General features: G+C 42.5%; 2 protein-coding genes across 7 annotated transcripts in view; one reads left to right on the top strand and one right to left on the bottom strand.

The window, feature by feature from the left end:
- Positions 1-4250, bottom strand: part of CCDC171 (coiled-coil domain containing 171) — a 231580-nt gene extending 227330 nt beyond the window's left edge. Inside the window, exon 1 of the mRNA XM_074953416.1 lies at positions 4236-4250. The gene's annotated coding sequence lies outside the window, so the exon portion shown is untranslated. The remainder of the gene's footprint in view (positions 1-4235) is intronic.
- The window catches only part of PSIP1 (PC4 and SRSF1 interacting protein 1), a 65501-nt gene continuing 54733 nt past the window's right edge, over positions 3461-14228 (top strand). The window contains exons 1-4 of one of the 6 annotated variants that reach the window (XM_074953425.1): positions 3461-3587; positions 4053-4194; positions 5665-5741; positions 12538-12676. In XM_074953425.1, coding sequence (XP_074809526.1) covers positions 4123-4194; positions 5665-5741; positions 12538-12676 — 288 coding nt within the window. In that variant the 5' untranslated portion in view covers positions 3461-3587; positions 4053-4122. Of the gene's footprint in view, positions 3588-4052; positions 4195-5664; positions 5742-12537; positions 12677-14228 lie in introns of those variants that run through there. The other 5 variants (XM_074953424.1, XM_074953423.1, XM_074953428.1 and 2 more) reach the window with 5 other exon arrangements.

Genomic DNA, 14228 nt, shown 5'->3' with positions numbered 1-14228 from the left:
TGTACGGGCTGAGGCTTGGCCAGGGTGTCTGGGTATAGGAGCTCCAGATGCACGGGGGTTGGGTGGATGGGGGAGCACCTCCCCACACAGTGACCCCTCCCCCTGCAACTGATGAGGTATAGGGGCAGGAAGCAGGGGAGGATGCTGAGCTTCCTGCAGCTGGGGGAGGTTTCTGGGAGTGGGTCTGACACAGCCCCAGCCACTCCTTGCTGGGGAAGAGGAAGTCCTGTCCTCTCCTTCCTCCAGCCCAGCCAGGACTAGCAGCTGATCCCGGCTCAGGGTAGGAGCCACTGGCTGGGGTGTCGCAAGCCTGTGGTGATTTACCTCTCTGCCAGCTGCTGTGGGTGCCTGAAATGATGTATCTGCACAGCTAGGGAGTGGTGCGTAACTGCTCTTGCAGCTTCCCTTTGCTTCCCTGTCAGAAAGTCATTTCTTTGCAGGGAAGCAAAGAAATCTGCAGGGGACATGAATTCTGCACACGTGCAGTGGTGCAGAATTCCCCCAGGCGTAGCACTTTGAGTGCTATAAAAGTGCATTGTCTTATTATGTGAATGTTAAGGCTGAAGAGTTAAACATTCAACTATCAAGTAATTCCAAAGTCAAGATTGAATATGACACCTTAATTCTTCCACCTTTGTTTGTTTAAACTATGTAGATTTTGCACTTTTCTCTGGAGCACCTGGTATCAGTCACTGTGAGACGCAACACTGGACTAGGAGAACATTACTTTGTTCTGATATAGCATTTCACATGGCTCCTACCAGACAATGCATATAATGTGACTCCTGAACAAACTGATCTTGATTGTTAGATAATGGAGTAGAGAGACATGCTGTGAAAAGAGTAGGAAGCACTGAAAGGTCTGGACCTAACGGATGTAACTTCCACATTATCTTCCTAGCTATATGCATGAGAATCTAAGGTGTTAGCAAGCACATCTAGAAGTCTACATACTTGCTCACTTAAGGACCTGTTGAAAATCAGGCCCAAAATTGTAACTGCCAAATGTCCAAGCATAATTAAATGCCCTCACGCCTGTCTCCTAAATGTTATATTTAGCGCTGTCAAGTGATTAAAAAAATTAATTGCAATTAATCATGTGATTAATCGCACTGTTAAACAATAATAGAATACCATTTACTTAAATATTTTTGGATGTTTTCTACATTGTCAAATATATTGATTTCAATTACAACACAAAATACAAAGTGTACAGTGCTCACTTTATATTTATTTTTATTACAAATATTTGCACTGTAAAAAACAAAAGAAATAGTATTTTTCAATTCACCTAATACCAGTACTGTAGTGCAATCTCTTTGTCATGAAAGTTGAACTTACAAATGTAGAATTATGCACACAAAAAATGTAACTGCATTCAAAAACAAAACAATGTAAAACTAGATCCTACAAGTCCACTCAGTCCTATTTTTTGTTCAGCCAAATCGCTCAGACAACAAGTTTGTTTACATGTGCAGGAAATAATGCTGCCCACTTCTTGTTCACAATGTCACCTGAAAGTGAGAACAGGCATTCACATGGCACTGTTGTACCTGGTGTCGCAAGATATTTACGTGCCAGATGCGCTACAAATTCATATGTCCTTTCATGCTTCAACCACCATTCCAGAGGACATGTGTCCATACCAATGACAGGTTCTGCTCGATAACAATCCAAAGCAGTGCGGACCGATGTATGTTCATTTTCATCCTGGGAGTCAGATGCCACCAACAGAAGGTTGATTTTCCTTTTTGGTGGTTCGCGTTCTGTAGTTTCTGCATTGGAGTGTTACTCTTTTAAGACTTCTGAAAGCATGCTGCACGCTTCGTCCCTCTCAAATTTTGGAAGACACTTCAGATTCTTAACCCTTGGGTCGAAACCTTTGCATTTTGTCAAATCTGCAGTGAAAGCGTTCAAACAACATCTGCTGAGTCATGATCTGAGACTACTATAACATTAAATATATGGCAGACTGCGAGTAAAACAGAGCCAGAGACACACAATTCTCCCCCAAGGAGTTCAGTCACAAATTTAACTAACACATTACTTTTTTTAACGAGCATCATCAGCATGGAACCGTGTCCTCTGGAATAGTGGCTGAAGTATGAAGGGACATATAAATGTTTAGCATATCTGGCATGTAAATACCTTGTAATGCCAGCTACAAAAGTCCCATGCGAACGCCTGTTCTCTCTGTCTGGTGATACTGTAAATAAGAAGTGGGCAGCATTATCTCCCATAAATGTAGACAAACTTGTTTGTCTTAGTGATTGGCTGAACAAGAAGTAGGACTGAGTGGAGTTGTAGGCTCTAATGTTTTGCATTGTTTTGTTTTTGAGTGAAGTTATGTAACAAAAAAAATCGACATTGGTAAGTTACACTTTCAGGATAAAGAGATTGCGCTGCTGTACTTGTATGAGGTGAACTGAAAATTACTATTTCTTTTGTTTATTTTTACAGTGCAAATATTTGTAATAAAAATAGTAAGATAATGTGACCAGTGTAGACTTTGTATTCTGTGTTGCAATTGAAATCAATATATTTTAAAATGTAGAAAAACATCCAAAAATATTTAATAAAGTTCAACTGGTATTCTATTGTTTAACAGTGCGAATAAAACTGTGATTGTGATTTTTTTATCACGATTACTTTTGAGTTAATTGCCTGAGTTCACTGCGATTAATTGACAGCCTGTTATAGTAACACATTATAATCACAGCTGGTTTTGATTATAATCACAGCTGGTTATCTGCAGCATGTGGTAGGCATCTTTATGTTCCCTACTGTGTGCCAGTCATTCCTAAAATAAAATCTGCTTGTGTGCAAATTGATTGCTTAGTACCTGAGCTACTTTAAATAGTTTATGATTTAATTGGCATAAATGACTTGATTGGGAAAGAGGGGCTCTGCGATGAGATATCCCAAGAGAGGGCCCTGGCTCCTATCAGTGGCCCTTGATCTCCTGTCGTTTTTGTCATTCTCTTCGTGTGCTAAGGCTGCGTCTTCTTACATAAGAGGTGCTCAGCCACGGTCCAGGATCTGCACGAGGGCAGTTTTCAGGGCGAACATTGCAGAGCCTGGGGCCTGCTGCCCACCTGTGCCAGCCGCTCCCTGTACATCAGGGACCAGACCACTCTCCCCAGGGAGCAGCAGCAGAGACCCCACATCCCCGTCAGGCCGGCCCCCCCGCCCTTCCTCCAGTCAGTGGGTGAGCTGCAGCAGCACCATACCCCGTCCCCCCCGCCCTAAGCTCCGCCTCCCTACCTACTAGCAGCAGCAGCCGCCGCCGCGGGAGGAGCGCACCATTTCTCGGCCGCGGGGAGGGGGCGGTAGGTGCGTTAGCGTCCCCCAGCCCCCGCTGCCTTGCTTGTCGGGGTCCGTTCCCAAGAAGGGTGGTTGGGCTCGCGCTTCCCCCGTCTCTCCTCTCACACGGGTAGGGTTGAACCAATTCTGTCGTTTCTCCCCCATCCCGAGATTGAGGACTCCGCGTCCCCTCCTGCCCGTGTCAGTTGGTGTGGGCCGGGGTAGCGGGAGGCAGCGCGGCGGTCGCAGTAGGCTGGAGGAAGCGGGCTGCGGGGCCGCGCCAGGTAAGAGGGCGGGAGCGGCCGTTTCGCGCCCCCCCCCCCCCCCCCCGAGCGGCTGGTGAGATGGAGGCGGATTTTCTGCCGCGCGCGCGGGGACTGGGACGGGCGGGGGAGCAGTGCTGGCCTGGGGCAGCTGGAGAGGGGTGTCGAGGGGAGGGCTGCGCGGACGGGAGCGGGGAGGCGAAGTCGGGGAGGGGGCGCTGCGCAGGCGAAGGGGCCTGCGCGCGAGGGCGGTGGGGGGGGGATGCATGGGAAGGGAGTCGGGGGGGGGAATGCGCGCTTGGGAAGGTGGGCTGCGCGCATTGGAAGGGGGGGGCTCTGAGCGCCCCCGGGGGGGCAGCCGGGCGGTGGTGGGGAGTGGGGTGGTTTGGCAGGCAGGTCCCTCTAACACCCCCGCCCCCAGCCGGGCAGCGGGACTGCCCTGAGGGGAGGCAGAGCTCCCTTGACTCGCCGTGTCCACCTCTGCAGCGGGATCTCAGCCGGCGGGGAGCGCCCGTGCCGTTCGCCTCAGCCACAGCCGCCACATTTGTCCGAAAACATGAGCCGAGATTTCAAACCCGGAGACTTGATCTTTGCCAAGATGAAAGGTTACCCCCATTGGCCAGCCAGGGTAAGCCCCCCCCCCCCATTGCTGCCGCCTCCTCCGCTCACCTGCGCTTTCTCCTGCTGCATTTCCCTGCCTGTTCCTCCATCCTCAGTCCAGTCCATTGCTCCATGGCAGATGAACGTTCGTTCATAGCAGACTGTCTCTTTGGGTGGTGCAGTTTTTGTTTCCCATCTTAAGGGGTGCGTATCTGTAGATGTATAGCACATGAGCAGGTTTCCCTCCTGCAGGGGCCGGCCTGGTGGTGCTGCTGGAAGTAACCCACACACTGTGTTTTACTCTTTGTTTTTTAAGCCTCTCTGCTTGTAACATACACACTGAAATGGCAGCATTTTCATCAGCTCTCATCGGTTTCTCTAGCTTTCTGTGACTTTTTGCCAAAGTCCAATGGGAGATTTTCTATGATACACCAATTTTTAAATATAGTTTACTGAAAGCGGGTGTTGAAGCAGCAAAAATTTCTCAGTGAACTTCCTGCAGCGTCACGTTCAGTCACCTAAAACTTTTTCTACATAGCATTTTTTGGGGGGTGGAAAGAGTGCAGATATTTACAGATAAAACAAAGTATTCCATTTTTTTACCATTTTAGTGTGATCAAGTGGCACTGCATTGTATTAAGTAGGTGACCCTCAAGTTAGACGTTAGTAATGAAGACTATAGCATGGTAGTGTAACAAGCTGTGGGAGTATTCAAGGGTGTGGACAACACAAAGTACTCTTCCCAAATACCTGGGGCCTTATTTGACAAAACATTATTGCTGTGAAGGTATGCGTTCTGCTCTGAAACCTGCAGGAGCAACAGTACCACTAAGTATTCTGTTCACTTTTGAACAGTAAGCCAGTCTGCTTTCTCCACCAGCCTTAATAGAGCCTTTAAAGTGTTGGAAGTTTCGGAGACTGATGTACTTCAATTGGTGGTTTTGAGATTACAGATGAAAGATTAGTGTATAATTTATATTAATGCAGTACTGGATTAAGAATTGTAAAATATTTTTAGTGTCCTATCTATTTCTTAAATGTAATGTGTTGTGCTAGTGCAAGTCATCAGTTCGACAGGGTGAGAAGCATTGCTGTGGTTGTGGAAGAGGTGGCAGTTGGAGGAGCAGATACTGTGTCTAAGGGAGCCAATGCTGCTTCTAACCAGTACTTTTTTTTTTAAGCAAACATTAGTTTTGAGGTATATTGACCTTTATTGGACTTTTTTTGTTATATAAGGCAGTGGTTCTCAAACTTTTTTTTTTTTTGCAGACCACTTGAAAATTCCTAAGTGTCTCAGCGGACCACTTAATGATCTTTCCAAATGTTGTTTGTAGCATTAGCTAACTATTGTAAAGCGCTTTGGATAAAAGCGTGATATAAAAGCGTGGACCACCTGATTGTATTTTTCAGATTTAATGACATTTTAAAATGTCCCCCCACATTGTTTTTGGTTGTTACTAAATATTTTAATTATCATAATGTAATTTTTTTCCCTTAGGTGGATGAAGTTCCTGATGGAGCAGTGAAACCTCCTACAAATAAAATGCCTATTTTCTTTTTTGGAACACATGAGACGTAAGTTTTTTAGACTAAAGAGCACGTCATTTTCATTGCAGAATATGTTAAAAGTAATTTCACAGCCTACCTGTATGGGAGGCATTCACAAATGATATTCAGAAATAGGCAAACTTTTCCTCACCTAAACTTTATCAGAAAGATAGGCTGCTTGGTCTTCACATCTACCACGAAATACTGAGGGGAGCTCTCGACTGTAACCATTCCATGAGATGTCAGGGAGCTCTTTTCCTAGTCAATAAAAACAAAGGTTATTATGACTAGACTGCCCCCTATTCTGTTTTGTTTTAACTATAGCAGGGGTTCTCAAACTTCATTGCAATGTGACCCCCCTTCTGAAAACAAAAATAACTACAGGACACCAGGAGGGATAACTGAAGCTTGAGCCCGCGCAAGCCTCGCCTCCCGAGGCGGGAGGGCCAAAGTCAAAGGTCAAGGGCTTCAGCCCCAAGCAGGGGACCTGTAACCTGAGTCCTGACGCCCAGGGCTGAAGCCTGTGGGCTTTGGCCCCGGGTCCCAGCAAGTTTAAGCCAGGCCAGCCCCGGTATCCCCACTAAAATGGGGTTGTGACCCACTTTGGGATCCCGACCCAAAGTTTGAGGACCGCTGAACTATAGTACTAATTTTGGCCTTGAGCATCGTCCTTTATTTTGTTCTCAAAGAAAAGAAAGTTGTAGTTATTAAATTATAGGATCTACATAAACAAAAATGGCAGCAATCCCCACTGACTAGGTTTCCACTTTATACTAATTTAAAAAAAAAGGAACTGTTGTGTGCGCATTTGGTTCATGTTGTCCAATTCCTATCACTATCCTATCCTCCCTCACAGATCTCTGCAGGATCAGGTTTGTTTACACTTATTGTATCTTGTCTTAAATTTGATTAAAAGCTCTTCAGAGAAGGGACCAGGTCTTCCTATGTGTGTGAGCTAAGTTCTATACAATGGAGCTCAACCTTTTTTGGTTTGTTTTGGCACTACAGCAATATGAATAAGAATACCACCTGTCTGTTCCTTCCCTCACTGATTAAATGCCATTCTTGATTCCACCACTTGCTGCTTTTTATTAGTATTCCAGAATGCACCTGCATATTGATTTTTAGGGGCATGTAGAGCAGTAAGAAATCTACATGAGCCCACATAAATAACATTCAAAGATCTTGGGCAAAATTTTCAAAAGCTCAAGTTCCATTTTCAAATATAATTTAGGCTCCTAACTTAGGTGCTTTTTTAAAAAGTTACTGCTACAAAATTAAAATACGGTCAACCCTATGTTTGGTAGTGTGGTAAATTCACTGTTACATTATTACAGATTTCTCATAGGCTCTCATACCTTACAGTGTTGCAATGTGCAATATGTTTCCCTGCTCCCCAGCATTTCTCTCCTTCTAACCTTTATTCCTAACCCAGAGTTCTTCATTTCTACTCCTGAACATTTCATTAGCGGCAAGTGCAGAGGGCCTCGAATAACCATCAGAAAGAGTAGACCCACCAGTATGGGAGTATACTAATTATGGGGCATATCTAATTTTTGTTTGACTTGAGCTATGTAATCTATACAGCATTAGGTGGAAAATCAGTGGTTCATCATATAATAGTTGGAGCTAACAATTTTCTGTACATTTTCAATTAAATAATTTTATACACTTTGGCCTTGATTCTGCAGCATGCTGACCCCTGTGCCTATGAAGAACTCCACAAGATACACCTTCAGAGTTTTCACAGGACTGCACTAATGTAATATATTGCTCTACATTTTATAAAACTGAAGGCAGTCCACTGCTTTGAAGTTCGAGTCCCCTGTTTTCCAGGCCATCAAGCATTAGCTTCGTCATGCAAAACAGTCTTTCTGGAATGCATAAGGAGTGATGGTTTCCTGGCTCCAAAGCGCTCTTGTGCATTTCTCTCTCCCCAGGATTGGGGAAGAACCACCACACAAAACCAGAAAAAAACCTCAAACAATTATTGCCTAACTTTTATGTAACATGGTAGTGGTTTGCAGTTTACTAACCATTAGTATGAATTTGCATGATAAATTTCATGCAACTCTATGTTTTCATGTGTCTCCTGGTTTGCAGTGAATGGGAAGTGATTGTTGTTAATCTTCTCATCTTTGGATTCCTTTCCGTATAGCAATCCAATGTAGTACCTTTTAGAAGCAAAATAATAAGAAACATATTGATATTCTTAGTTTTTGTTTTGTCCATCTCTGCTGGTGGAAATTTGTTAATATTTTTTTTGTTGTATTAGTCCAAAAAACCAGATTTTGTGTGTGTGTGATTAGTCATAGACAAAAGTTTCTGACTTTAAGAAATTCCATAAAATTAACACTTGAAACTTTTTGTGGACCGCATATGTACTGTTGGAGTAGGAAATATATACAGCGGAGTTGCATCTTACGTGGAGGTTAGGTTCTAAAGTCAGCGCGTAAGGTGAAAATCGCGTATAGTCAAAATTACCCTTGAAAATCCCTTAAATTGCCCATAAAGTACAGTATCCTGTACATGGTTTTGTGTATACAACCCTGTACAGTAATATGTATAATGTATACAGTAATGTAGAGTATATAATAGAGTACAGAGGCAAAATATGATTTTACAGTACTGTATTTTTAATTACGGGGGGGTATTTAGAGGGGGTCGTCAGGGCTTGATGTCGATCCGGGAGACGGAGGCGATGGAGAGCTTGGGTGATGGAGAGCGAGTTGTAGATGAAGTGGTTGGCTCTGGTTCAACTCGAGAAGTTGATTGCATAGGCTTATCTGCTGCTGGTTGTTTTTCCTTGAAAAACATGGTGATCGACAACTGTCGCTGTTGTCTCTTGAGCTGCTCAAACATTTCTTGATATGGTCTCAAATCGTCTGTAATACTACGTGTGGTTTTGAGGCTTCGTTCCATAGAGGGATCGTATTCAGAAATTAAATAATTCAAGTGTTTCGCTGCTTGGAACACTTCAGCAAATTTATGAAGATTCCAACTTGCTGGCTCTTCCTGTTCGTCGTTATCATCTTCGTCTTCTGTAGACAATTTTATCAGTTCCTCTGACTCTTCGTTAGTGAATGTTTCTCTATGGCTCTCAATTAATTCTTCAGTTTCTTCCTCAAGGATGTCGACGAAGCCGTCACCACCCACTTGGCCGGCTACCTGAACAATGCGTCTCACTTCTTTGTCAGTGGTCAGGAAACCCTTAAAATCATTCACACATTCTTCCCATAGGTCTCACCAACATGCATTGACTGTTTCAGGCTTGATTGCATCCATTGCCTGTTTAATATAAGTGATACAATTGGCAATGTTGAAGGACTTCCAGCACTCCATCACATTAAGATTGGGATCAGCATCTATAGTGCTACATATCCGTGAGAACGTAAGCCTCATGTATGTGGCCTTGAAACTGCCTTGGTTGAGAGGATGGAGGTGGTATTGGGGGGGAGAAAGATGACTTCAACGTCATTATGTGCAAACTGGAGTGCCACAGGGTGGCCAGGAGCATTGTCTACGATCAGCAACGCTGCAAAGTCAAGTCCTTTCTCTTCAAGGTACCATTTGACCTCCGGAATGAAAAACTTGTGGAACCAATCCAGAAATAATGCTGCCGTCACCCAAACCTTTTTATCTGATTGCCAGAACACAGGCAGGAGACTTTTGTTCTTGCCTTTTAGAGCACGGGGATTTGCAGTCCTGTAGAGCAAGCCCGGCTTTATTAAATACGCAGCTGCATTGCCACAAAACAACAGTCACACGGTCTTTAGCTGCTTTGAAGCCAGGGGCTTGTCTTTCTGATTTTCAAAGTGTAAGTGCGGTTGGGCATTTTTTTCCAGAAGAGCCCAGTCTCTTCAGCATTAAAAACTTGTTCCGGAAGATCGCCCTTTTCTTCTATGATTTTCTTTAATTGTTCGGGGTAGGCTTTTGCTGCCTTTTCATTGGCAGATGCAGCTTCACCAGTAGTCTGCACGTTTTTGAGGTTCAAGGAGTTCCTAAAACTGTTAAGCCCACCTTGGCTGGCTTTGAATTCCTTCTCATCAGGAGGCTGTCCCTCTTCAGCAGGAGGTTTGAACAGCGCATAGAGGCTAAGAGCCTTTTCTCGCAACATGTAGCCGTAGATAAATACACGTTTGCGGATCATGTCTTCCAGCCATAAGTTTAATGCTTTTTCAGTCTGCACTAAAGTCTTATCACGCATCTGGCTCGTCACCTTAGCAGTTACTGGAGCACTTGATGCCACGGCTTGACGAATTTCTCTCTCTTGAATCTTGATGGCACGGATGCTAGATTCGTTGCAGCCATATTTACGCGCCATTTTGGAGACTGACATACCGTCTCTCAATAAGTCCAACACAGCCAGTTTTTCCTCCAGCATTGGAACAGATCACTGTTTCTTCGGTTGAGCATCAGATGAAGTAGTTGGCTTGCGTTTAGGGACCATGTATGAAAAATACGTACAGTATCTTTAAACACTAGAATCACACTCAGCGTGGCGAGATGCTCACACTATGAGAGGCACGCGGGAACTGAGACCGACTGAGGGAACAGCAGATTTACGTCTCCCATCTCACGCTCGCTCCAGGGCATACACTCATTGAGTGGAATGGTAGGCGGAACAGCCTGCACTATTTACAGGTATCATGTTACTTTTCTTTTTTTTGCCGAGCATGTGTAGTTGAATTCGCATAAGTTAAATGCGCGTATGATGCGACTCACCTGTAATTCTGATGTGCCCACGGCTGGAATACTGTGTCCAGTTCTGGTGCGCACGATTCAAAGAGGATGCTGATAAATTGGAGGGATTCAGAGAAAAGCTATGAGAATAATTTAAAGTATTAGAAAATGTGCCTTATCGTGATTGAGCTCCTTGACTGTATCTACTTTGGTTTAATAAAGAGATCGTTAAGGGGTGACTTGATTAATCTATAAGTATCTACATTGGGGAAAATATTTAATAATGGCTCTTCAGTCTACCAGAGAAAGGTATAATGATCCAATGGCTAGAAGTTGAAACTAGACAAATTCAGTTTGGAAATAAGGTGTAAATTTTTAACAGAATAATTAACCATTGGAACAATTTACAAGGATCGTGTTGGATTCTCCATCACTTCCAATTTTTAAATCAAGATTGGATATTCTAAAAGATATGCTGTAGGAATTACCTTGAAGTTCTATGGTCTGTGTTGAACAAGCAGTCAGACTAGATGATCACAGTTGTCCCTTCTGGCTTTGGAATCTATGAATGTAAAAGTCTCCTAAATGATCTGTAACTCTTCTCCTTTTGTTACCTACATGAATAGGACATCCATGTCAGAGATCTTGTTATAGATGGTGGAAAAGAGAGAAAGTGGAGCTTATTGGAATTTATGTATTGAACCTTGGCATGAACCACTGCTTCATAAAACAAGGCGATACCTCTTTTTTTTCTTTTTTTTTTCTTTTTTTTTTTTTAAGTGATTTGGTCTTGGGCTTATATTTTGAACTGAGCTGATTGCAGGCACAGGTTTGAACATGAGAAAATACCACTGAGTTCTCAAATTGTGCAATTATCAACAAATGCATTGGCACGATGAAATTCTAACATGGAAACATAGGAATACAAGGAGACGTTTACTGTGTCTTAGTGTTCTGCAATGTCAAGTGAAAACTAGTATTGAGTATTTATTTTTAAATCTTGTTCTCCCAGGTACTGCGTAGAAAAAGGAACACTGTAGATACTGTGATTTTTGATGTAACGGGAAAGGTGCTAAAAGGAAAAGGAGATGTAGTTGTGCATCTGAAGCACTAATAATGCCCTTTATATTTGATGTCTACCTCTGAAGAGGCCACTTCTAATGCCCTTTGTATTTGCTGGTTAACTCCGAGGGGGCCAGTTCTTAGAGATGACAAAAAGCTACATGACTGAAAAAATATTTTAAAACAACAAATACTGAGAGGTAGATAGTGAGGAAATACTGATTTGTTTTGGTCTCACTTTAATTTTTTTGCTGGAAAGAAGTAGTTCAACATTCAGCTGCTGACTAAGGAAATCACTATTGGTTCTGGTAAAATCTGAGTAAGTATTTCTGGACATAGTAGAAAAGTTTACTGACTGGACGGAATATGAGTACATCAGTTAACTTGTATCTTTTTATAGCCCCATACTCTGACTTGTCTGAGCTACTATCATTTAAAAGTAAAAAAGCTTTTCATCCTTCTTAAAAGTATAATGATCTTGCAACCTGGTTTTTCATTTTGATTTTCCTAGATAAGCTTCCTGTTCTGCAGATGTATTATGCACTAAAGGCAGAGGTGTTGAGAACGTACTTTCTTTACGCATTTTAAGTTAGCACAAATTAAAATCTCTTTCTTTGCCTGTATGTACTGAAAGAGGGTTATACTAGTGCAAAATGCACACAGACAGTGGAAATTATATATGGACTGTCTGTGTAATGTAATTAAGACAACTACAACAGAATACACTGAAAGCAGTATGTGTATCTTATATATCATGAGTCTTTAATTACATTTTTTTTTACAGCAGAAACTTCTTGTTGCAAGATGGCTTCAGGCTAAGGAAACTATAATCTCCTGTACTATCTCAAGACATTTTCAAGATTTAAGGACTCTTCCCTTTATTTCCTTTTTTTTTTTTTCTTTTATTCTTTACTTCCTTACTTTTTCCATGACTTCAGATGCTTAAGTACTGAGTTTGGCTTCAACCAATCGCATCTCCTTCTCCCTCTCTCTCATATATGGCAGTATTAAGAATTTAAAATGAATTGTTGGAGTAGAAAAATGTACCTGTTAATTTTTCCTTTTTCACTTCTTACAGGGCATTTTTGGGACCAAAGGACATATTCCCATATTCTGAAAATAAAGATAAATACGGTAAACCAAATAAAAGAAAAGGCTTTAATGAAGGATTATGGGAAATTGACAACAACCCCAAAGTAAAATTCTCTCATCAACAGGTAAATGATCTTTGTATGTATTGCTTACAAACTTGTAAGCATTATTGATGTTCTAATCTAATCTAATCTGGTCAAATACCTTGCATTGTCCTGCTGTTGTGAAAAAGTAGAGTGATAGCTGAGATGACATAGATGGGGTAAGTTCTGGCTCAGTTTCATTCAATTGCAGGTCAGACTGACAGTAATATTATAGTTTACAATTGGTCTTAAGGTTTTCAGTAATAGGTAGGAGTGAGGAAATTTTTCGGTATGATCAGTGATTTCTGTTTACTATGGTAAACTTTAGAAGAAGTCTTGGTAATGGTTTCATGGGTATTATAAAAATCATTGTTTTCACAAGTTTTCTAGTGATTGTTATCAGGGTAATGTTGCAGGTCTCAGCTTTTAAATTTATTAATTTTTAAGAATTAAGCTTCATGGTATCTTCAGTGATCTGATGGAAACTTAGCTTACTGCCCTTCTTTCCATTTATATAAGTCAGTTTGTATGTCCAAGCACTTTTGCTCTACAGATATTATCTTAACATTTCAACAAGTGATCTCTTGGCACAAATTTTCCTTTACCTTATTATCTTGTGATGTCCTCCTGCTCCAGTGCCTGGGAGCAATGTGGCATCTCCCACTTATCCCTGCCTCTGCCTTCCAAAAGCCATCACATAAGCCTACTGATATAGTCCCTTGTATGTATCAGAGATTCCTCATCTCTTGGCCTCCTGTACAAACTTCTGCTGTCCAAATTGTGACAAGGCTGGGATTGGAAGCCGATGCAGGGTTAGTTTATATCCAAGTATATCACTTGTAAGCTGTGAGGAGCAGGCACCATCTTCTGTTTGTGTGGACAGTGCCTAGGACAATGAAGCCTGAGCCATAATTGGAACCCTTAGGTACTATTGTGAAACAATTTTCAAACAAGCAAGCAGGGAAGCACCGGCTTGCCACTTCCTACATCAGGAAGCCCTGCACATGTGGGAGTGGGCTCTGCCCCACAAGACATCTCTTGATTCTATATGTCTGGCAAGGAAGAAGAACATGACTGAAGATAGGTTGGGAGTCTGGCCTTTGATAGTGCCAAACCAGGAACTCTTCCTGACATTGTCTCCTGACCAGAGGTGTGGTGACTTTGAGAAAATGTTCCACCTGCTTAGCATCTCAGAAAACCTGAAAGGCCTACAATTCCAAATGGAAAGACCTGAAGTTTAGTGTAGTCGGGACATATGGACTCCTTTACTTGCCCTGTATGAAACCTGCTATATGCATCTTCCTGCATATGTCTTAAAGGCTTAGTGCATCAGGGTACGTTTTAATAGCTGTTTTAGCTTTCATGAACTGGTCCAAGGCCAACCACTGTCTTTGTAGGTCTTTGCCATCTGTATTACATGGGATTAGGTACCCTTAAATCACTCCTTCCCACTCCCACAAAATTAGGTAATTGAAAAACTCTTTTTAACATGGGATATTGTGATGCTTCCTGGAGGTACCCAGGTTGTGAGGCACCTCACTACCACCTCCCCTTAATGTGAAGAAGCCTTGTCTGTGCCTGACATGGGTCAGTC

Source organism: Natator depressus, chromosome 5 (genome assembly GCF_965152275.1).
Source record: "Natator depressus isolate rNatDep1 chromosome 5, rNatDep2.hap1, whole genome shotgun sequence".
NCBI classification, from domain to species: domain Eukaryota; kingdom Metazoa; phylum Chordata; order Testudines; family Cheloniidae; genus Natator; species Natator depressus.
The sequence above is the reverse complement of the archived record's forward strand: the minus strand, read 5'-3'. Positions and strand labels throughout refer to the sequence as shown.